This window comes from Polyodon spathula, unplaced genomic scaffold (assembly GCF_017654505.1).
Source record: "Polyodon spathula isolate WHYD16114869_AA unplaced genomic scaffold, ASM1765450v1 scaffolds_1432, whole genome shotgun sequence".
NCBI classification, from domain to species: Eukaryota; Metazoa; Chordata; class Actinopteri; order Acipenseriformes; family Polyodontidae; genus Polyodon; species Polyodon spathula.
The window spans coordinates 1-25000 of record NW_024472912.1 but is presented as its reverse complement, the minus strand read 5'-3'; the positions used below and the strand labels follow the sequence as shown (position 1 = coordinate 25000).

At 38.6% G+C, this 25000-nt stretch overlaps 1 protein-coding gene across 1 annotated transcript; it reads right to left on the bottom strand.

Moving 5' to 3' along the window:
* Positions 1-6: 6 nt before the first annotated feature.
* On the bottom strand, positions 7-24428 carry LOC121309719 (GTPase-activating Rap/Ran-GAP domain-like protein 3; the record flags this gene model as incomplete). Its single annotated transcript, XM_041242840.1, has 17 exons — positions 7-5191; positions 7460-7486; positions 8064-8175; positions 10929-11003; positions 11232-11336; positions 11741-11856; positions 12099-12205; positions 12384-12429; positions 12721-12829; positions 14470-14573; positions 15400-15498; positions 15594-15669; positions 16141-16167; positions 16573-16636; positions 17143-17207; positions 20294-20412; positions 24329-24428. Coding segments are annotated over 17 exons (1494 nt in total), but the record flags the coding sequence as incomplete, so codon positions are not given.
* Positions 24429-25000: the final 572 nt, after the last annotated feature.

Sequence of the window (25000 nt, the reverse complement as noted above, 5' to 3'; positions counted from 1 at the left end):
CCACTGTGCAATGCCACACTGGACTGGGGTGGGATTTCTTTGGGAGCTCCTTTTTCATTTTGATAAGCAGGCACCTTCAATAATTAAATCTTCCCTTTTGGGGGGGATGGGGGGGGTTTGCTTCTGCATTTAAAAGATGCATGTACTTCCATAATTAGTTTCAAACTGGGACTATGTAATTACATGGTTTGTGACTCTGAATTCATGTCGGCATTTGGAAATGCAATTTAAACATATGCACAGTGTTTTTGCGAGCTATGCTTTGAGACCAGACTGTCGAGTTCAGTTATCTTTCAACAGAACATTCCCAGCGTGGTTAGCAGAACGATGGGCTTCTTCGTGTAGCACAATAAGCTTTAATAAGGCAAAGCTTCTGGCCTCCTTTATGGATCACAACCATATTCTTCTGGAAGACGGATACCAGAGACTCAATGGTCTGCTGGAAATGCAGAGAGTAAAATATCTCTAATAGTATTTCAACTGTACCTAAGATATTATAGCCTGGGTTTGGGATGCAATTTCTATTGCAAATCTTATGATGTAGACATAACTAAAAAAAGAAACACACACACCTCCGGCAATGCCCAACCAGATCTTGCTATTATATTTGTCAGTATAAAATAAAAATAGCTTTAAATTGGTCCTTTTGCAATCAAACATTCTCTGCACAAGTGCAACGTAAGCAATTATCTGCTCCAGCAATCTCACTTAGGACACTGAGGCACCAATTAGCGCCTATTACCCTGTGTGTCTTTCCATAATATTTACCTTTCAAACAGCTACAAGCTGTAGATTGTACATTTCAAAGCTTTTATATTTAATGCATTCCCCTAAGAGCAGCAGGGCGACCCATCCCAGCTCTCACAAATATCGTAGAAGAAATAAAAAAAGGGTTTGGTTTTAAACATCTTTTAGAAACAACAGAGGTGGCATCCTGGTTTCATCCTGTTGGTAAAACAAGAAAGATAATCGCACAGGTTGTGGTGTCAAAAAAGAAATGGGCATGTTTGGTATGAGAGCTCTGTTTCTTTAACTTTTGCTTTGTTGTAATAAATCTTGTCTGTCATGTTTTTTTTTTTTTTTTTTTTAAATAAGCGCTAGAACCCTCATTGTCAGAATTCATACAAGGTAGAATTTGGGAAAACTGAAATCTTCTTTAGACTATACGTTTTACTGAAACAGCAAGAAAATCTTGCTTATTAGTGTTAATTTAAAAAACAAACAAACTGATATTTAAATTGAACACATGCGGATCTAGGCTATGAGTGCCTACAACAGCTGTCAAATCAAAAAAAGATTAGGCAGTTTTATCCGAGTCTGTCACTGTAATCAAAGCCAGGCTGAGCCTATGAAATCAAAAGGTCAGTGTCTAGCAGTTTAATCAGATGTGCTGCCTATATACAGCATGACCGTCCCGCAGTATCTAAACAGAAGAAAAGCTCCCACTGCCATTTTCTTCACACTCGACTGCATATCCGGTATGTTACAAGAATCTGTTTTAATCCCTCTATCGCTCAAGCTGTTTGTTGCTTTTATTTCAATGCAAACCAGGCACCATTTACAAAGCGTTTTGTGTTTCCTGAGGCAGCAGTTATTCGTGTGCAGAATTCAAGATGCAATGCTCGCGAGACACTTCATTCACTGCCTCTACAAACCCAGCTGTAGCATTTCAATTTACAACCCCAGTAAAAAGTTTGCACAATTTTTTTTTAATCTAATTGGAATCAGTACATGTGTTTGTAACATTTACATTTATAAGAAATGTCTGGGAATATGAAGAGGCCATTCAGCCCATCAAGGCACACACTGTAGCACCATTGGCCCCTGCTATCTTTAATAGGAAACCAATAGGGGGGGGTTATATAGGAGCGCATCCACAGTAAGGTGTATTGTTGTTTTTTAAGATCTGCAACATTAAAGCCATATTCGTGAAGCATTAATGTGCTGGCATGCGCATTGCTGTTCTACATGAATGCCTTTCAATGTTTGTTCATGCAAAATAAATAGAGTTATTGCAGAATTATTATTCCTTGTGCAAAAGACATTCTTTTTCTGAAAGAAAAAATAAAGGTTTTTTTTTTTTTTTTTTTTTTTTTTTTTATCAAGGAAATGACTTGTGAGAGCCTGCAGGGGGCCTGGGACCTAGAGCCTATATAGCTTTGATTTTTCTTTTTTTTTCTTATTGGATGCTGCAGTAAGCACATAACATCAGCCTGAACCCCAAACAAAATGCTACTGCATTACTGGCTGGTTATTGAGATAAACTCCTGGCAGTCAATTTATCATATGCTTTCAGAGCAGAGGCAGTAGATTAGCAATCTCTATAGCTACCAATTCCACTTTTGGGCTTTGGGTAATTCCTACAACAATAACGCTTGTTTTAGAACGTAAATAAGCAGTTGCCAATAGATAACCCCCTCCCATCCCACCCCCACCACCTTTTCTTTTTTATGAGCTTGTTAAATTCCTATTCAACAAACAATGCTTCTTCACTATTATCCATTTCATTTCAGGGGATAATGATGCTTTTTTTTCCCTCCGGCAAGCAGGCTGTCCCTTGAATTTTAATTATTGTTGTCACATTCCAGCCTTGAAGACAGGCTTTAGTGATGGTTCCCAAGGGACTGCTTAAAAAGCCTGTATGCTTCTGCAGTTCTGCCCTTATTACCTGTAGGCATAATCATCTTGCCGCCATGGGGATAGCGGACGTTCTGTCTCCAGGAACCGTCGACTGGGTGACAGTGATGTCACTTTGTCACAAACTGAGCCAGGGTGGCGAGATGACAAGGAGTATTGTGCTATTTGCATTGATGGATGTGCACATTATACCATCAATAACCTGAAATAATTCATTTAAAACAACCAAGACTATAACGATGAATCAGGAGGCATGGTTGATAAACGTTGTTTAATTCTTTGAGCTACCATGTAAGTGCCAGAGTCTGGAAGCTACCTACCCAAACGCACCTGCGTCTAGTAAGCGCAAAAATCGCCACTGGTGCCCTGTGGTCTTCCCTTCTTTCTCTTTATCTGGTTTGTTTCATGAGTGCTTGTTTGTTAAAACCTATAATTAGAAACTCCTAATTATAACCGTATTGTTCAATTTCTTCTTGTTCTTTTTGACGGCCTGATATTTTGTCATATTCTGGTAGCAAATGTATTGTTAATTATTGTTCATCATGGTCCCACTGGGCTACATTAATCAGCCCACTGGGGATCACGGTACACAGGGATTATCAAAGGCTGACATGTCTGTACAGCTCAGTTCCAATTAGCTAATTCAAAAGAGAGAATTGCTAAAACATCTGTACATTTACTGTCATTGTGGATCAATGAAAAAACACAACATCGACAGGGACGATGAAAAACAGCAAGGAGTTGCAAAACCGCGTTGGGCGTAGAAAGATTCATCGCAGGTTTGTAATCTTAAATAACCATCAAACAGATCCGCAGAACGCTGCTGACATTGAAGAGAAAGTAGAAGGCAAATTGGATTTTATTCATATTTATTCTGTCTAGTCACCTTTTTGAAGCTCTTATTTTTCAGAAACAATGTTTTGTATTTTTATTTTATATCTCTGTCATGTTAAATTTGGCTATTTCATTGTGATCCAATCTCTTTCTACAAGATGTGACATTCAAGGCAGATCTTGTTCCATCCCCTCTGAGTTTCTCCTCACTTATGAATGGTTCCCATGGCAACAGAAGCACGAGGAAGTGTTACTAGGACAGCAGGAAGCAAGAGAGTGGAAGCAAGACTTACTTCAGCATGAGAAGAGGTCAAAACATGAAATATAAACTAAAGTAAGAATCACAGTGGCAATAAAGCCCTAGAAAAAAACTCCATTGTTAAATGGGGAAATATTGTACTTTTGGAAACGTAAGGCATGCTCCTAACAAAAAAATAACAGATCAAAATCTTACCTAATGCAGTGGATCAACCAATTAAATATCTTTCGAGACTACAAACGGAAAGAAATGAACCATTTTAAATACCAAAGGGCAGGACAGCTTTATAAAAAGAATCACTGAAGCACTGCATGACATGCTTTTGAGTTTGATCAAAAACATTCAGAAAACACAAATTAGTCAAAGTTTCCGTCTCTGTACTCATTTAATAAAAATGTCAAGATACTAAATATGGGCCATGATATTATTCTATCTAATGGCTCTTTGATCGAACAATGAATACCGATAAACTATTGCTCATTCCACACAAAAGCAGGAATTTACCTTGTGCATAAATAATACATGAAGCTGACATGAAGATGAAACAAATTACTCCCTCTCTTCCTGATATCAGCATAACAAGATGCAAAATGCAGCTTCTGGGTAATTAGTTATAATTGATGGTGGAGAATGCTTGTTTAAATCATTCTGATGTGCACTTTGAAGTATATTTGTACTAATAAAAAAACCTACTCGCCAGATCCTCGGAACAGAAAACTACGTTCGTGATTCCCTCCGGAACGCTGTCGGTGAAGCGATGCACTTTATTAGGAACTCTGCAAATAAACTAGTGGAGATGCAAAGGATCTGAACCTCACAAGCAACACTAATTGGAGTCCTTAAAATTTTAAAATTAACCAGATTTATAACATGAACCTTAGCTGCATCATCCATACCTAATCACACACTCAATAGTGCTGAATGCAGCAATACAAAAATTCAAGTTTCTCTTAGCATTTCTAACCTGAACCTTAAACAAACTTTACTAAATACATGGTCTGATCTGTCAAGTATAAAATATCATCTGATGCAAGAATCCTGTGCAATTTAGTATGCAAACTGTTTGGAAAAAACCTGCATCGTGCAACTCTGTTCCCATTGCAATACCAATCGGTGTTCAAGGGAAGACATTTCAATTGTATATATCTCGGAACAGTCGTGTGGCTTTGTGCGATCGCTGCAAACAAACAAACAAGAAATACTTCTTTACCTAGCAAGCTAAAGGCAAGATAGTAGTGATGCGTACAGTGACTGAACACATAACAAACATATGTCTCCAACAGTAGAACCCTACTGCAGCACACAAGTTGCGAAACAGTTCAGGTCAATGCCCTGTACGAGGAAATAATGGTTTTCTTACCTTTGTCCGTCCGTGTGATTAAAAGGTCCTGAGCTTCAAGAACGTGCATCTGCTTTACAGCCATTGTTTTGTCAAATACTTGTACAGGAGGAGCCTGGCCCTCTACAAAAACAAAAGACAAAGCAATCAGTCCGAGCCTGGATGCTATTCTACTTTTGTACGACGATGTCAGTATCAGAATTCCTAATTTAACTTTTTTTTAAAGATAGATCCAGATCCGTTGAAAGGTACGGGGAAATGTCATACAGTCATCTAAGCTATTACCAAAACAAAGTCTTTGAGACAATTTATAGACTGCTGGGATGAACACCTGTAGATTTGGAAATTGCTGATCAATGTTTTTGACAATTCCTTGACACTCAACCTAACTAAAGACCTAGCCCCTTGTGTTTGTCATTCTGATCCATATGTACTGAAAAGTACTGTGCAGTGGGTTAAAGGCCAGAGCAATCAATACCTGCTGCTTTGATCGCAGAGAGAAAGGTCCCATTGAAAACAACTCGAGCCATACTGTAGCTTCACGGAAATGCTTTTGAAGCTTGTTATTTTTAAGTGACAACTTCAGACCTGAAAAACTGACAGCCCTGATCCAACAATATTACCAGTTTTGTGTTGAAGGGCATGGCAGGCATTTTCATAAAGGGTAATTTTATCACTCATCCAGAGAACTGCTGCTATTCTTTTTGTCACCCTTCAAAAAATAATGAATGATGTTTTCCAGTTGGGGAGGTTCAATATGAATAAAAGCAGTGTCACACATTAATGTTCCCTTCATATATTAATTCATAAGCAATTGCTGATTTGCTTCTTTTCTTGTTTTTATTACCGCTGCTAAAACTTGTCCCATTTTAAAATAATTTCAGGTTCGTTATTTAACGCTGGTTATGGGTTTAATTTTAAAAAAAATAGATGCAGTGACTGAACTTACAGGGGTATTTGGCTGCACATTAATTCATTAGGATTTTAAAAGAAAAGCAAAGACAACTGGTGAATCTTACGGCATGCTATTCACATAGCCAAGAGGCTAGTCAACATTTAAGAATGGGGGGTGGAATATATACTTCACATAGAGTTCCACCAGGGAGTAGCTCAGCTATGTTGTCAAAGGTTCTCTTCTAAAGGCTGAAATCTCTATGAATTGTCATTGGTAAATGTGCTTGGCTCTACGTCCAGGAATTACAACAACTGAATTACCCAATACACTTGTTTTAAAAGGACACTTTCACACCCCTATTTTCAGAATATTGAATTTCTTGCATGTGTTTCAATTCCTGTTGGGTGTGTTCTGTATGATTCTTTCGCTAAGGTCATTCTTTGCCATGCTCACTATGGTTGTTTTGTGAGGAAGTGAGGTGGTGGCGCTTCAGTGCACGGCGCAACGCTGCTGTGCTTCCCCACCCCACTGACTCACACTCCATCTCGAAGAATGTTTTCAGAAGCAACTTTTGCTGGGATTGTTATAAATGCTTGAGATATATATGCTGCCTCTGTTGTCTTTCTGAGGTCAAAATGAAGATTTCTCCAAACCCAAATCCATATGTACTGAACTGGACGTGCTCAGCACACTGTCGTTTGTACTGAATTGGAAGTGCTCAGCACACTGTGTCGTTTGTACTGAATTGGAAGTGCTCAGCACACTGTGTCGTTTGTACTGAATTGGAAGTGCTCAGCACACTGTGTCGTTTGTTACTTTACATCACGTACACTGTTTAGTTTGCCCGGTGGAGATCTGTTCTCTTCATTCTCCTGTACTGTCCTCCTGCCTCTTTCTTTAGTGTCTCTTCCTCTATGTTTACAGATTCTCCAGCTTGACTTGCCGGCCATGGCTTTACTTGCTCGATGCTATTTTGATATGATCTGAAGCAAAGCCACAAGCCCATTTCTTCAGTTTAGTCTCAGACATTGTGATGCCTCATTGACTAATTAATTATCTTACTGGACTTGCTTTGCTTTCAAAACAATTGATCTTTGGCTGCAGAGGCTCCTAGGTTCACGAATCTAGGAATAGCACACCAATTACAACACTTGATAATAAAATATTATTATTATTATTATTATTATTATTATTATTATTATTATTATTATAATATACTGGACACAAGTTTCCCCTTTTATCTGCCTTGTATAATTTTAGAACTGAACAATGTTGCTCCCTCACCATTCAAGCAGTCCAATCAAAATGACTACCTCTGATTTAAATGAGATCATTTGTTTAATTGAAAAACGATTTCCACTAGGGGCAGAGCGTTTGAGACTCTTCTATACCAGCTGAACCAACTGAACATCATTGGGGGCAGTGACGATTTAAAAAGGATTATATTTATTCATATGTTTAAACGGGAGAGAGAGAGAGAAAGAGAGGGCACCTACCAGTTGTTAAAATGGAGGGGTCCAGGCCTAAAGCAGAGAGAAAATAAAGAGAAATAACTTCCATGAATCTTCACAGTGGGATACTTTTAAATGGCAACACATACATAGACTGGTGGCACAATTATTCTATGTGTGGTTCACTGGAATCATTTTCCTTTTTTATCTTTACCAGTCAGATACTAATAAGTAACAGCCTGTTTTTCATGAGATATTGAGTCACAGCTTAATTCCTTCCACTCAAGTGGGCTTATGAACTAATGCCAATGAACTAGACTGGTACATCGTGTTCAAGATGGATTTTCTTTTTATAAAGTACAGTAGTTATTGGAGCAGGGATGAACATGTGTTTTATGTTTTGAATATTATTTCAAAATTCATACAAATGTTTGAATATTCTTTCATTTTGAGTTGCGTACGTATAAATTACTACCATAGATCCACTGTGGTAAAGACATATCTCCAGGGTAAAATAACCCCACTTCCACATCAGGGTACCTTCTAAACAAAGGGGAGACGCACTAGAATGGAGGTCTCAAAGAATAGAGCCTTCTTAAGTATAGGAACAGTTGCGCCAGCACCAATTACAAAAAGCAAACACACTAACCGTCTAGCAGTAATACTCCAGCATCTGTAGCACTTAGTAAGGACTGGCCCCAGGAGTCGCTGCAGACTATCTCATAAGGAAAGCTACTGCAGAAAGACTGGGATTCCCATGGCTATGAGACGAACAAAACCAGGGGTTTAGTGAAAGAGAAGAGAGATTCATTCAGACATTAGTTTGGAAGGGCAGGTAATTCTTTCACTCGAAGAGAAAATGAAATGGCTTCCAGCCTTTATAATTTGCAGGAGTTATTTGACTTCTTCATTATATTAAAAACCAGTTGAAATCCCATTTCGATAATGAATATATTGGTCACGTTTTATATTAACCAGGTAGTTAATGTGGCAATAACATGTAAATTCACAGTCTTACCACATGCTTTTCCCATGGTTATACTATGCATTCACCATAGTTACCCTGGTTTGCCATTTGTATTAATATGCTTTCCCATGCCCTGCTACTTTGCTTTCACTATGCTTTATTACATTTTGCTATGGGACATTTTTTATAAGGGTAGCAGCAGCATGGATCACTGTCAAAAGCTTCCTATCAAAACAATGTGCTGTGCAAAACAATTCAGAGCCAATTAAACACCACTGCAATACAGTCCTCGGCTTCTCAAGCCATTTATTTCCCAAATTGTGCAATTCCCTGATGTGGATCGATTATTGATTAAAAAAAAAAAAAACATCTACAGTAACTCATTTTGGTTTGTGGCCTAAGCAAGATTAATCAAAGCCAGGCCTCTGGAGATAAAAGATTATTCCCCTATAGATTCAATAGATTCAATATTGGCACACATTCGAAATGTGTTTAACCTTTGAAAAACTGCACAGATGAAAAAATAAATGCCAATGCAGAAGAAGCTCACTTGGTGCAATGTCTGTCCCCTGATAAGTGTATTTAAATTCCCTCACTGGGCTCTAGATCTGATTTCAAAGTCATTTTTGGATGAGTGACTTGGGTACTTGAGCCTTTCACATCAGCAGTTCTTTCATAATGTCTGTGTCACTTTTTGAATGTCGTAATGCCTATACGCAAAACTTTATGCATGGTGTGCATAATAAAATATCCTGTTGCTTTGTAATGGCCAAACCCGTTCAAATAGAATATCAATCTTAAAGGTGTAGTACTTGGCGGTGAACACACTGTAAAGAGTTAATGAAAAAATTATAAATACAGAACTATCATTGCGGGGACAGCTGTCTGTGGGCAGTGTGTGCTGCTAGAATTTTTTTTTTGCCTGGGAAAGGGACAATGAGCAGAACTGACCTGGTGCAAAGTTGTCTGGTTTGCTGACACTCAGAGATACGCCAGCAACTAAGCTTTGCACACAAGGGGTATACAAACTATAGCAGCAGCACTAGGAGGTGCATTTGAGAAGCATCAAGATCCTCCGTGAACACAGACAAGCGCCGTGTCTGATGCTTCTTCCATGAACTGGGAACTGATATCACTGCTTCACTTCTGTTAATAACTAGTGGACTCATTATTGTGTCTTATGATAATGATTAAGCTGTAAAGATGTGATTTTTCATTATTGGAATCAATAAAGGAACTGTGTAAAATTCTGCTCTAATCCTTGCTTTGTGCACTCCTTCATACAGAGAAAAAAAACATCAATCATTTAGTTCCCTTACATTATTTTCTTTCTTGCCAACAACACTCTCAACATGTCCTTTGCTGTTTTACTGTTGATTTTGGTTTTTCTCTGTATGATTTGCACTGTTTGAGGGAAGTTCACTTATATTCCTGTGCTACAGGTAATAGGAGCACACCTGACCCCACAGTTTCCTATGCGTTTCACCGAGCAAGAATGCAGGTGACTGTAGCCCGGGTGAAGGGGTGCCGGATCATGTGCTTCCATCAAGCATATAGTGTGGCCGAACAGAATGGGCTTCATCATAGTTAAAAGAACACGGCGGAAAAGAACAGGAAAAGAACAAGGCGGTTGTGAATAGTTTAAGAAAATGTCTGTTTAATGTGTCAATATTATTATTATTATTATTATTATTATTATTATTATTAATAATGACTACACTCTCTTGCATCCTTCACATCCTAGGTTTAATTATCACTTCAGGTTTACAGTGAGGAATTCATTTCCACTGTTGCAAATAACTGTTTATGCTGTTTTCCTGCATCTGCCAAACATTCACCTGCCAGACGCGCTGAGTGTCATTCTGCTCAGACGCAGCAATGGTACTTGGTAATTTCTGCGTACCTGCCGGCAATATCAGCAGCAGTGTAAATATACAGCACCTGAAGAGGAATGCCGGTGGGACTGAGCCGCTAATGCTGTGTGCTGGGGGCAAGCTATTACAACATGTTATTACCAGACTAGTAATTATGTTGTCATCATTGAGCTGCTTGAAGAAAATTTACAAAGTATGTGGCTTTCAGGATTTCCTTTCCTTACATAAGGTAGACCAATGAAGACTAGGTTTTAAAAAAAACTTAATAAAAACGTATTGCTCTTCCTACAAGACTTTTGCATTTATTATTTATATATATATATATATATATATATATATATATATATATATATATATATATATATATATATATATATATAATTATTGGGTTTTATTAACCCCCCCCCCCCCAGTTAAATTTAATGTTTATTACATATTTACAATTTATGTTAAATCCCACAAAGTTTATTAATTATTTATAAACAGAAAAAAAAAATGAAATATTATTATTATTATTATTATTATTATGAATACATACTAAAACAGCTGTAGGTACATTGTGTTCAGTTTTAAGGAGAATCTTCTGTGCGGTAATCAGGTAAGAAATTGGCTAGCTCAGTTATAATTATACAGGCTGCCTACTGTATAATATAAAGTGGGCTTGTCTACTTACCTCTTTTCTGCACAGGCCTGTAGTGGCCAAACTGGTGGGAGCATCACCTCTAACAATGGTCTTCAATTTCAGAGCCTTAAAATAATTCAAGAATGTAATTACAAAAGTGCCCGAATGCAGCAGCTTAGCCAGTTGAACTGAATGAAGAGCTGGATGCAAACCGCAAAAAGAAGCATGTAGCATAGTATACTGTCGCCCCATTACAAATCTTCAGCAAATGAACATGTTTGGGTATTAACATTACACAAGCAAATGCAGCAACTGGTCTTCCCATCTTGAACCGTTGAAATTATGTTTTCTTACTTGTCCTATCCTGACAAACTCGGCCTGGCGAGCCTCTTCTTTCTTCCGTGCAGATTTGGGCGATTCTGGCAGCACGTCGCTGAACGACCTCCTGTTTAACATGTTCTGAAGACATTGAAACCATTAGCAAAGCTTGTTTTGTAAACATGAAGTTAACAGCTAGATCACTATCACTTCAGCTATAAGAGTTTATCACCAAGGGAGCCCCCAACACCACTGGGTCTACCCACTGTATATTTAATATTAAATGTTAAGTGCATCCCTCTAACACCAATTCAGTTAGTGCCACTAAGATAGATGTAGCAATGTATCCTCAATCAAAGCATGTGCAACATACAAAAATGCTGTATAGTGTACAACTAAATAAACTGTACCACTGTCTATGAGTTTTTAATTAATTGTAATATAATGCAGAACTGATGACACAGAGCTTGTGGTTCCTACTAGAGAGATACACTGGGTACTGCCATATGAAATGCAGCATCACTGGAGCTTCAGAGTATTTGTACCTTGTGTAGGTCAGGCATGAGATCCTGGTAGAGAGACCGGATGAGCATGTCTAGGGTTCGCTGCCGTTTCTGAGCAAACGTGGGTGTCTCCAGGGTCGCCTTCTCACCATTAATTACTGGAAAGGAAGGAGAGGAAGCCTGTTACACCAATTAAGTTATTCATATATCAGGCGCTTGACGATGAAATCAAACACCGATAATGAACAGAGCAAGGGCACATCTGCTCCAGCAGTAACAATCTCTATACAAAGTTATAATGAAGTCGCCTAAATTAGTATGGGCAAACAATTCAATTACATGCACAGCACAGTATGTACAAAGAGGATCTTGTTTGTAAGGAAATGAGACTAGTACTTACATTTTACTAAAACAAAGTCCCTGAATTCCTGATGATCTGTAAACACCGGTGGAGAGGGGAGAGGAGGTCCAAACAAAGGGACACTTTCTTCAGAAAATATCTTCAACCTGTCCAAAAACCAAACATCTGCACTCAGTATAAACCTGTACTGTATAAGGTGTGAAATTGAAGCTGAGCTGCTCTCTGTCTTGCACTGTGCACAGAAGCAATGGCCCTGGTTTAGAACAAGGCTTCTTACTCACTGCTGCATATACTGTGGCATTCATAAAGAGAGCAAATACATACCTGTAACTGTCATTCTGAATGTTATATCTAACTAAGGCAAAAATATCTGTTTTTGTTTGTGTGTTAAGGAAATTAAAATGGAAGACCTGCAAGAAGCAATCTGCAAATGTTTAAATTAAAAAAAGGGGGTTTAAAAAAATCTTAGCATTAGATTTTATCGCTAAACAAAATGTACGTGCACTGCTGAAAGTAAATATAATTGGGCAAGACTGTATTTTGTAGGCTAACAATGCATGTTTGTGGTGAGTCACACTCACACACACACACACACACACACACACACACACACACACACACAGTTCCCAGTCATTAAACAAATGGCTTTCTGAAAGGATACGTGTGAAATGGGATCGGATCATGGATGGTTTAAATGATGGGGATGTGTCATCTCCTTCTTGGAACACTATGGTAACAATGTCATTTCCAATGTGACGCTTCCTCTCCACCTGCAAACACAAAGAAACAGGCATCACACTCCCACAAAACAAATTCTGCAGGCTGGCACTTTCACTCCTGAAACCCTGGAAATCGCACAGCGGCCGTGACAAAGCACAGAGTCCACCCACCCCAACCAAGTGTTCTTTAAGAGCTTCACTAGTTTCTCATCCAATGAAATCTTCCTAGCATGGTGCCAATCAGGTAAGGCGGAAGGCAAACTCGTAATCGCGTGGTCCACGATACCACAGACACAATAGATCAGTGATTCATCACTAACGAGAAGATGCGTATGTCAAAACATTGTGATGTGTCTTAGTTACATGACATGAAAGTGATTTTGTATATTTTTTAAATACATAGTGGATAATAATATACTTATAAATGTACCGGAATCTTTGAAGAAATCAAATTGACAGAAAATGACAGGATAAATATACTTTATTTCCTTAACAAGCGCACTGCTCAGTAAAGCATTAGAGAATTGGTGCGGTTCTTTTATTAAATGCTGATGAAAGACTCCAGACTCATCCATTCAGACCAGGTTTTGCATTTGACTAAAACTGCCAGTGGGTTTCGAAAAATGCTCTTGCTTTACAAGTTCGTCTTTGATAAGCAGCCAAATTCTGTTTGAAAACTGTAGTTATTGGGTGTAAGCACACTTTATTTGCTGGCAGAGCCCTAGGCGAGTTTAATCTTGACCCACAGTAACAGTCTAAGCACCAGGCAGGGGAGTGTACAGTACTTTATGAGTGTGGAACTGGTCTGTTAAGGGTTAGTGAGCAAGAAGTCTGTATCCGGCAACAAACTGAAAGCCATCCCCACTTGTACTGCTTTCCAAGGAGAAGCAGAACATTTGGGGGGACCACTCTACTGGTAAGATGTCTTGCTCATTCAAATATTGAGGATATTTTTAAAGAGGAGACCCTTACCTATTCATTGATACCTGGGTATTTTATTAAGGGGTCTAAGTGAGGAAAAATCTCCACTAGAACACATGTTTATCTACTAGAACTCTATATTGGACAAAGCGATACTGCTGAGATATCTATCACTGTAATATTCATTTAAACTCTCTCAGAAAATGTTCTGCTGCTCTTGACTCCTGGGACTGGTTTATGGCAAGTTTATTATTTGCCATTTCCAGTCATTCAGTATGTGTGAGTATTCAAGTACACTCCACCATCCTTTGAAAACTGACCTTGGAACGAGAGAGCATTGTGAAGAGGGTGACAATAGGGTTTAATGCAGGTAAATGCTAAGCATTGGTAACCATTATATATCACAAGTACTGTACTGTGACAGTGATCTTGCAGGCAGCCTTGATTGAGGACATATGCAGTATTAATAACTTTTTCCTGTCCATAAACACATCGCCAGGGTTCTGAACAGGAATTCTACGCCTAATTCGACCAAAACTGGTTGTTATTCCTGCGTGAAACATGGGGAACAGATGTGTGTTACATTACTGTAACGTGATTTCGTTTATTTTAAAAAAGCAAAGTAGCTTGTCTTTTACTTGTTTTACAATCAGCTTACTTTTCTCGTTTACAGAGTAGCAACGCTCTGAGCTGTCTTCGTTCTGCCTCACTAATTCTTAATGGTTAAATACATTTTACTGTGTACGTTTTCAGTTGTCTCAATAGCTTACCTGCTGCTTGTTTTCTTTCGAGTAGGGCAGCATGGTAGACACGTGAAACATGAGCTCGTGCCCTTGGTATACTGTATATATAGAGTTAATTCCTGTAGTGTCGTCTGTTAGGAATTCAAATACACAGGCATTCATTAGCAAATCAAGACTGTTTAGAAAGCAATGGGATTTAAAATGCTAAATACTTTACTTGTTATAAAGTGCTAATTAATGCATGGCAGGATGCAAAAATAATGCCTCTCGTTTTCTCATATTGTTATGCTGTATATGACACTCTATAAGAACACATCATTTTAATGGATGATGCTAAGTGACTGTTCAGAAAAATACAATTACACTACCGTACAAACACATTTATTAACACACTAAGTACCAAATTATTTTTTTCTTTGAAGAAAAATGAGAAGCTGTATTTATGTCATTTGATACATTCTGAATCAATATTTCTTAACAGAAAAAAAGTCACTCCTTTGTTGTGGTTACAAACTGCTGCGTCCAATTCTGAGGACAGTCAAGTTACAGTAGATGTTAGTAGTGAAATTTCGTGCCGGCTATGAAGCTCAACACATAGAAAATTAGGTCACTTTATCATCTCTGAGGGTAGGAAAACATAAAAAAAAATATAAATAAATAAACATGATTCATTTTTAGGCTTCAGTTTCTTATTTTATATTGAGGAATTATAAAAGGGTTATACTTGCAAGATTAACGGGTTCATTTTGACTAACAAAATTAGAGTAAGTTATCCTAACAAAACAGGCAAAGAAAAAAGTTAAATAGCAGGTAATAGCAGATAAAAATGCTCCAAAAAAATGACAAAGTAGCCCTTCCTCAAATGAGGACAATGGTACTGAATGGGCTGAAGTGTTACCATGTGAATATCTTGTTCAGTATATAAGACAAGACAGTATGTTGGGAATGTTTGCTTACTTTTGGTGTCGAGTCCTCCCCTATAGCCTGCCCAGCCTCTTAATGGAATTGAGTCCCCAAGTAGGTTTAAAAACTTGTCAAAGCTTTCGCTTCCAGTTTCTGTTCAAGCCAATAGAAACGACATGGTGATAAAAACAAAAACACATCTGGCAGCTCAATTAACAACATTCTCATTGGTTCAATCTGGAACTCACCATTACTGAACATTTCATCATCTGTGAGCTGCCCGTCTTTGGCATAAAGAACTCCAAACTTGAAGTTTACTGAACCCTGGGAAGATTAAAACGAATATAGCTGAAGTGACACAATTCATTCAGCACGTTCCCCCCTCCCACCCTGCAACGTTGTAGCAGATACATGAAATAATGTAGCAAATGTATAGGTAACGATTCCGAACAAAGCTTCATAAATCTAATTGAAATGCACAAACCATATTACACAGCCATGAAAACGGCAGCCGCCAAGGTGAAACAGTACCTTTAATAAACTTGTGTGTGAAGAGCTCTAACAAGCACTGGGCTGTGCTTGCAGAGCAGGATCGACTCTCGTCAACCCCCTTTAGGCTTACTGATGTAATGAGTGCACTATCATAGTTTTTTTTTTTATTGTGCATCCTCATTAATATATCTTGGAGGTTAAATATTGACTGCGGTATAATGAACTGTGTAACTTGTGTCTGGGTCTTAATCTCAGGTTTACAGTATTATACATTTTATCTTAATCTCAGGCTTAGTTACTTACCTCTTGCTCCTCTAACACTAGCAGGTCCTGTAAAAAATAATAACACATCTGTTTAAGTTTTCCTTTTAATTGAAAGGGTGGATGACCACCTTACTGTACAAGCAAACCTGACTTCATGTATATTAACCCTTTCATGCATGTTGACCTCATGTGGGGATGGATAAAAAAACATTCTTCCTGTGTTTATATGAGGACAGATGGAAGACGCAAATGCATGATGACCTCATATGAGGATGCCATATATTATATACAACACAATCTGAAATAAAACAACAAATTATCCAGATTTTTTATATCAATTATACACAAGTAGTTCATTTCTTAAAAAATCCTGATTAGGAATGTATACTGTTGTTACGAATCTGATCATACACTGGTGTGTTTTATTTCCTAGAAGGGCAAAGAAAGAAAGAAAAATTAATGAATACCTACCTTTTGAATCTCTGGACTGAGAATTTCCCTGGGGCCCCGTTCAAACCTGTCAAGGTTCATGGCACTGGAAAGTGAATTAAAAGTTGAAGTCATTTTCAGCTCTGCGGTGCAGGCTGTACAGTCGTGTTGATGTGGCTAAGTAGCTGGAATATGAGCAGCTTTCCTTTTAAAGCTATAGTCCCTCATACACGACTCAGACGCCAACCCATTCCCTCACTCTGGTCTAACACTGAATCTGTCTTATACAGTACTTGGAATATGATGCCAGAACAGCTGGTTTGAGATGCCATCAAAAATGAGGGTTCACAATGAAAACCTCTCAGCTAACGTTTCTTCATGTACCTGTGAATCTATTCTGGACTGTTGTCTTCTTTCTAGAAAACTTTCATAAATGTGTTTTGCTATGTTATTCCACCTTTTCTACTCCAAAGCTTTTTCAGGTACTGTGTGAGGAACTAATGGGTTTTGTATCTGCATTGGTCAGGCAAAGAACTGATACTCATATATAAAAGGTATCCCCAATCTGGAGTGATTAAGATTACATTAGCAGACACTGTACACAATACTTGCCTTAAAATGGACTTGACAGATAGTGTTTTTGTTGGGCTGTAAGGAAGGCATATTTTCAGGGTTCCCTGCAAGGTAGAAAGAGTAAAACAGATGTCATCAGACATACAGAATAGAAACAGGGGGGCTCATTTTCAAAGCCTTTCCTCCATTCTTTAATCATCTACAATGTTTATTTTAAGAGGACAAATCATTTTACTGTTACAAAATGAGATATAAAACACCTTGAGCGGACTTGACATATAAAACGTAGTTGTTTGGTACTAGTATTACCTCTTATAAAAAAAAGTAGGAATGATGTAAAGACTGGAGTAAACGCTGGGAGAATATGGCCCAGGATTTCTTGCATCCACAGCGGTCCAGGTTAATGGTTACAATCTGGTGTATTAAATGGACTTGGACGTTAGCTCTATTGAGGGAGGACTTTTGCTACCAAAAAACTACACCATAATCATGTACATTCTTATACAGCTATAGGTTATGAACTGAATGTAAAATCTTTAATGTACCCCAATACTAAATATGCATGTATTTCTTGACTCCTTTGTCAGGATATATGTTTTTTTTTTTTTTCATGCAACAATTGATAAGCCGGGGCAACTCATTCTAGACGTGTGTTACTATTCTAAGATGGCACAATTGATAGCAGTGTTATTCTTTCAAGATCATAGCACCTTAAGGACCTTTTTAGAACTACATTTCCCATCCTCCTCCTGCTCACTGGTAAATCCATCTCAGTTACATACGTGAGCAGGAGGAAGATGGGAAATGTAGTTCTGAGAGGTCCATGCGGTTACACAGGAAGCCATCTTGAGGTAGCAACACATGGGAACATGTAACAATAAAATAAAACAGTCCTTATGTGCCCTTTTAATGTGAAAGTACAATTAAAATGCACTGAGGTATTTGAAGAATTTTGATTGAATCTCGCAAGCAGAGCACATGGGATTTCACTGCAGGGCTGGAGTGAAATAGCTGAAGGATGCTTCCCTTATTAAATCTAGCCCTAGGACTTACAAAACACTGCTGTTTCCAGGGTTTAAGAGACTTCCCTAGCAAGTGCGTCCTGCTGGCTCCCATCAGACATTACGAACATTTTGTTCTTTTAATAACCTTCAAGATTTATATGAAGTTGTCATTTTAAAGGAAGACACCTGGCAACTGGTTTAAAGGTATAGTCATTTTTGTAAGGCTGTACCTGTTAAACTCTGTATTCTATACAGGGTTTTCACTAGGCATGCCGTGCTTGTATAAGGAGATCCTCTTTTAAAAAGGGAAAGCCTAGACTACCTTTCAATTATCTGTCATTTCTACAAAAATCACAAAGGATCCAAATTTACTTTCCTGTTGCTACAAAATGAATGGGTGTTATGCTAAAACATCACTTAGATGATAAAATGTCAGTGACACTGAGCCGGTTCAACTTGAGTTCCATAACTCACTAACATTTTTAGTCCACCTATAGATATGGCAGCATTGTGGAACCACTGAATTACATGCCCCTGTAGTCAGCGACCCTGCTACAGAGGTTTTTCTAATTGGATTTTATTAGATCTACTGTAATTATATTTAAGAGTTATTTATATTGTAGGTCCTCATATTGAGGTCTGCCATACAGTAATGGTTCAATCCATTTAGATATGCACAATGGGGGCAGACCAACTGCTTTGCAGCCAGAGGGGAAGAAACTGTTTTTTATTAAATGGTTTCTATTGAATGATCCAGAGGTTTATCCCCCTGCCCCAACCCCTCCTCAGCAGCTTGGAGATGCAGTCAGACTGAACATTGCCTCAGGTACACAGGCCACATCAATAACCACACAGCAATCTGTGGAATGCAAAACAAGAAGGACACCAGCTAAAAGCCCCTCCCCCCCAAACATCTTGGTTAATGGAGCAGGGTTTTGTGAATTAATTTTCACCCTGAAGCACTCTTCTCCTCGGAGAAGAGCGAACATCCCTCTGCATTATGTAAGAAGAATGCTCTGCTTGGCCCAATTTTAAGATCAGAAATGATCTGCGCTGTCCCAGCGATTTCAGCTCGGGAGTTGACCAGCTGTGTCGGGATGGGAGCTTTTCCTTCTTGAGGGAGCAGAAGGTCAATGCACCAGCAGCTTAATACGCTTAGCCACCACTGCACTCCAGCTCTGCTGTGGTAGCGACTGCTTTTCAAAAACCCAAGCTGTCTGTTCCTGGCATCAGCAGCAATGTCAAGTCATGTTTGTGTTGTCCTCGGAGACTGAGTACTTGGAAATGGTTGCGCTCATTTCTTTAACATGTAATCAAACAAATGACAAAATTATATCTTAAAAATGTCCACTGGGAGTCATAATAGTAGTATAGCATTTCAAGTTAGATTTTGAAATGTCACATTTTCAATTTTTGACAGTTTTTAGTTAAGTATATAGAAAACTACAAAGCGGTATGTAATTCAATTTGTTCAAGTAACATTATTCTGCATGTTTCATTCGACTTTATGAAGCAAAATGTGTTAATTCTGTAGGGTGATGCAAAACTTCTGGCCAGAGCTGTAGAACAAGAGCTGCATTTGACATAATCAACACTTTTGGATTCTCCTTTTATGAACCCTTTAATGATCTGTTCATTATAGTGCATATTCTCTATCTGTCTCACAGAAGAAGTGCTGTTTACCCCAAAATCAATGAAACAGGTTAACCTAGAAAAAGATTACGAACGTATTTAGGGATTAATAATCCATATTCACAAAACAAGACCACTGCATACTGGCAACATTGCATGTACAATTGCACTTGATTATTACCTGAAATAAAGTTATGGTTTACACAGTACTGTATATTCAGATTTAAAATGAAAACACATGTTACTGGATTCTACCTGACATGCATTTGGATAAAGCACATATGCACATAATGTATTCACCGGGAATAAAACCTTGATGAGTTCATGCATTCAATTTGCTTGATCATTAAAAGAAACAATACATTAACTTGTGAATCTTCCACTGTGATTGAGCAAGTCATGGCTTGTGTGACACATCAGCTCTTTGGAGCAGTTAGAGAAGTATGAATTTCTGATGCAAATCTTCTTTCTAATTCTTTTTGCAGTGCACTGCCTCCTCCTGCTCGCGATCTCACATCCGCTCCACGTGGTGAGGAGCAGCTCAGGTCACTTACCGTTTTCCTCCAGAGAATGGCGCGGTACTGTGGCACCCGCTGGTTGTTTTGGTCGGAGAGGACAACGGACAGGTAGAAAGGATTCTTCTCGGCATCTGTGCCGACATAGTTTTGATGCACTGAAAGAAAAAAAAACATCAAATGCAGGGAAAAACACTTTTGAGCAAAAAGGTTAGAGGCTAACCTTGTCATACTATACTACACACACAGTGGATCAGGAATCTGATGCTGAAAACATATATACAGTACCTGAATACAAGTTGAAGGACAAGCCTTTTGTCTTCTTGTGCTTCTTATTCAATCGATTTTCCTCGGATGGAAAATGTGTTGTTTGTCCACCAGTTCAACAGTTAGTGGTTGTTTTTTTAAACAGCTTCCACTGATATTGTTAACCCTGGTTAAAGATCTTGTGGCTGGATTCTACTTTGTGTTACAAAAATGTGTTGTTCTAAAACAGGGATGAGAGGAAAGAATTCCAAAGAAACAAACAGATATGAAAGTAAAACGGACACTTCGATGCAACTCAGAACTCTAGAACTTTTCCAATGCTGTTCTAGAAGCTGCTCATCCTTATTTTATGAATTAAGTTTCCCTTACCTTCCTGTGGTCTGAAAGCGCTAAACATGCCCAATACCAAGTTACTGGTAATGCATTTTTAACGATCTAGATCATTAGGTAGAACTGGGTTTGATCATCACTATGTTGGCATAGTTATTATAAGGTAGCCAGCTACATTTTAATTGAGTTAGCTCTGGGGAGACGGTCTGCAAAGCTTCAAGCTATTCCACTAAATTAGGTTTGATTTTTATACAACATTTAGGCTCCATTTTGTTAATTATGTAGCTTGTTGGAGGATATTCAATCTACTGTTTTCGATCCTTGAGTATTTTTTTGTGGTTAATTCAAACACAGTAGGTAATGACACACCTACCCCCTCCCCTCCCCTTCTCATCCTTGATGTTGTCTGTAGTAGATCCAGACAGCAAAAACATTTCTTTGTAGATATCAGACCTCACTTAGTGTCCCCAAATTAGACAATACTTTGGAGAAGGAAGACTGCAGTCTTCCTCAGCTGCTCTAGATGGTTTAGGTCATTAGTCTTGCTGCATTAGAGTGCTTTGTGTATGCACCGAGGCTCTGCAATATTCTCATTGACACAGCAGTGAGGGAGAGCCCTCCATCCGTTACAACAGTTAGCACTAATGGGTTCAGAAGCAGGGGGCAAGATCAAAGTTAACACAGATCTATTCTTCAGTCGAGCTCTGGAACCATCACCTGAGCACAGGTGCACTACAGGCTTTAAGAAAGCTTAGAGAATTGTGTTCGCAACTGATCTGTGCCTGTAGTCTTGTTTTTGCTTTTTTGTCCTCTCGTATTATATTTAAATATGATATATTCTATCCATAAGATAAATTATCAAAGAGATATCTAAGCCCGATTCTATTGCTCTGTCATGTGCAGATATTTCTGCATGGCAATTTTGTTCTTGACCCTGTTCTGGAAACAGTATGTTATGTCATAATCGGATGGAACTGTTGCTTCGCTTAAACCTTGAGATCTGTCAACTCTTTCTTTGCTGTTGAATTCCCCCAGACCTGTCTGTGCATCAGTCTAACTCAGGTCTGTGTGGTGAGGGGCGGAATGCTGCAAGCACAGTTCAGTGGGATTTATGAATTATTTTGCTTTTGCTGCCCTCCTCCTGTCATGATGATCAGAGGAAGCAAAGTCTAGCAAACAAAAGCTTAGCAAACCTGCCCCCCTCATACTGGCACTTTGAGAACATGCCTTCAGGAAATGGCATCAGTGAGGTAATTATCTAAAAGTAAGCCCTCAATCTCCATTAATAATTTCACAGATTTCCCTGCGTTTTCCTAATTACAATGAACAAATCCCAGCAGAACCATTCCGGGGAAAATGTTATCTGATGCAGCTGTATACTTCAGCACTCCTGCTGCATTGCAAAGCATTTAATCCCTGTTCAATACATTTTAATACGCCAGGGTAGGAAAAATGGGAAAATCCTATTTTTTGCAACCGTTTCTCTTAAGAAAGCCGTCATGGGAAATGCTGTTCTCATTCCACTACGTACAACATTTAAATGTTCGCTATTTAATTGCATGGGTGAATGAGCTCAAAAGTGTTATGTTATATATCAGCCACTTGGTCACACACACTGTAGCTAGAAGAAAAGCATCCAGGGCTTAAACCTTCAGAAACCTGGACTGCATACAAATGATCACGGAGAGTCACTGTGACAGGCTAGAGCTGGTTAGAAACACAGCCTTAACGCAGGGCTCTCAAGATATACAGTAAAACCATGTCTCACATGCTGTACTTTGCAGTGTGTCTCTATTAGGAGATGGACCCATGCATGTAGACCTGTCAAAGTCATGCAAGGATAACATACTGTGGTTCTTGTGATAACACATGGTCAAGAACATGAAGTAACTGTGCATACTGGGCACACAGAAGTCTATCTGTGCCCATCAATAAAACTAGTCCTTACACAGCTGGTACCGAATATGAACGTTCGGGAAGGCGATGAGGCTGTTTGACTCATCAATGATTGTAGCTACGTTCTACTGAGACTGACATGCACTGCGGTTTAATTTTCATGGTACACCTTATGAATAGACCCTAGTATTCTGGGTGGGGTCTGCTGTACTGTAGATCCTCCATCCGTAAACCCAAACAGGATTTACAGAATAAACATTCAGATGCACACACAGCAAGGTGCTACACTGCAGATAAAACTCAACAAGACAATCTGACACAAGGAAGACAGGAAACCATGCTGGAGATCTGTGAAGCTTACAAATAAACCCCAAATTATACTGTGCGTTCTGCTCGGAAAAGCAAGTAATGATAGCAGGACCCAGTGCTCTGACATTATACAAGTAAAATGAAAAAACAAAACAGTTTCTTTCTGTATCGGACCTTGTTACTTACTTATTGCAAACAAATACAGCACGCACTTTACTGTTAAGATCACAAGATGGCTTTTTTTAAAAACCTGATCATTGGGTATTAGTTGGCTGAAACCATCAACCTTTATTACAAAGTGTTGTTTGAGGCAAACTTGGATACTTCCAATAATTGAGTTGGGTTTTGATCACTTTACAAGGTGTTAAGCCATTAATCGCTGTCATTTTCGTAGGCTTTCCTTCTCATCGTTCCCGGATTCTTAACCTTTTAATGGCTTCCTCGCCTTGATTTCCAATCTTGTTTACTAAGCATGGAGTGTCTTTCTCAATCTCACATCCTGGGATGTTTTGTTTTAATCTATCCACAGAGGATAAACACTTCAGTGCTGTGGCTTTATATGCCATTGCCTGCTGAAGTAACTTTATACCCTCTTTCCAGGTCCTGTTTCTTAAGCATGTAACAGGCAGCGTGATGCCCTGGAATGCACCACTGTTGTGGAATCTGCTGACCCCTATGGCAGATAAATCTAAGCTTTAAAGGGTACACTGATTAATACACTTATTCGGTAACCTAATGGAGCTAGCTCACGCATGTTACATTTGTCATCTTCCATCAACTTCAAAACGCTAAATAAAAATGCTAAAGGTAAAGTAAGAAACTCAATCAAGTAGACACTGTAGAAGGCACAAGCCGAAACATCTGTCTACTGCAGTGAGTTTCTTTTAAGTTTTTCCTTCCATTTGTTTCCCTGGCGCGGACGCTCATACAGTAAAGGGGAAGAGGTTACAGCAAGAGGCATAGTTGTGCAATTTGATATGTGGCTTATATGGGAGGTGGGATGCAAATCCTATCACCATTGTTTCAAATGATCTATATCCTTGCTGGAGATGGTGTGCACACAGCTTGTATTCTAGGTTGTTCTACACAATAGTCCACTGAGCTATAAATAAAACAATTAAACGTTGTTTTACTGCAGCTTTCATTAGGCAGCATTACAGTGAAACCGTAATAAAGTTGTCTGACATTTTAAGAACTGTATAAATAAAATTGATGAGTCACGATAGTGAACTGTGTACCGCGTGGTGTGTCATATATAAAGAAGTGGTTTACCTTTTCCTAGGAAGTATTTGAAATACCATCTGGTGTGGTATTCTGGATTCTCCAAGTGCACATCCGTCCTGCGCCAGATACCGGGCCTGTAGTCCGTGTTCTAGAACCAAACCAGCAAGAACAGAGGAAATCAGAACACTCCGTTACAGTAACATCACTGGAGCGTTTTACAGTGGACTGTATTTTAAGTTGCTTTAAATACCACAGTCATGCAACACTTTTGGCCATAGCTGTGCACTCTGATTATACCGCAATTATAAAAGAAACTAACTAACAAAGTTGTTACTGCAACAAATTCTGTTCAAATGCCATTTTAATGTTGTTCTGAGAAGATAGATGCAATTTACTCTTTAATAATATTCTATATTTATTCCAAATGAAAACTATTGCATACATAATTTATTCACTTTAACTTTATATGCCAATAATAATGATAATAATCATAATTAAGATATACAGGCACGCTTTGAAGTTCATACATTAGGAAAGAAAACGAAATAGTTTCGCTGGTGAAAAAAAGCAGGTTATTCTTGAACATTTCAAAGTGTTGTTTCATCAGATTATTCATTATCTCTAGGTATTGTTTTAGCAAAGTGCAGCTGTCATCCTCTGACATTACACAAGCCAAAAACAATACCGTTATATTAAGCATTTCAAGGAGCATGCATCATT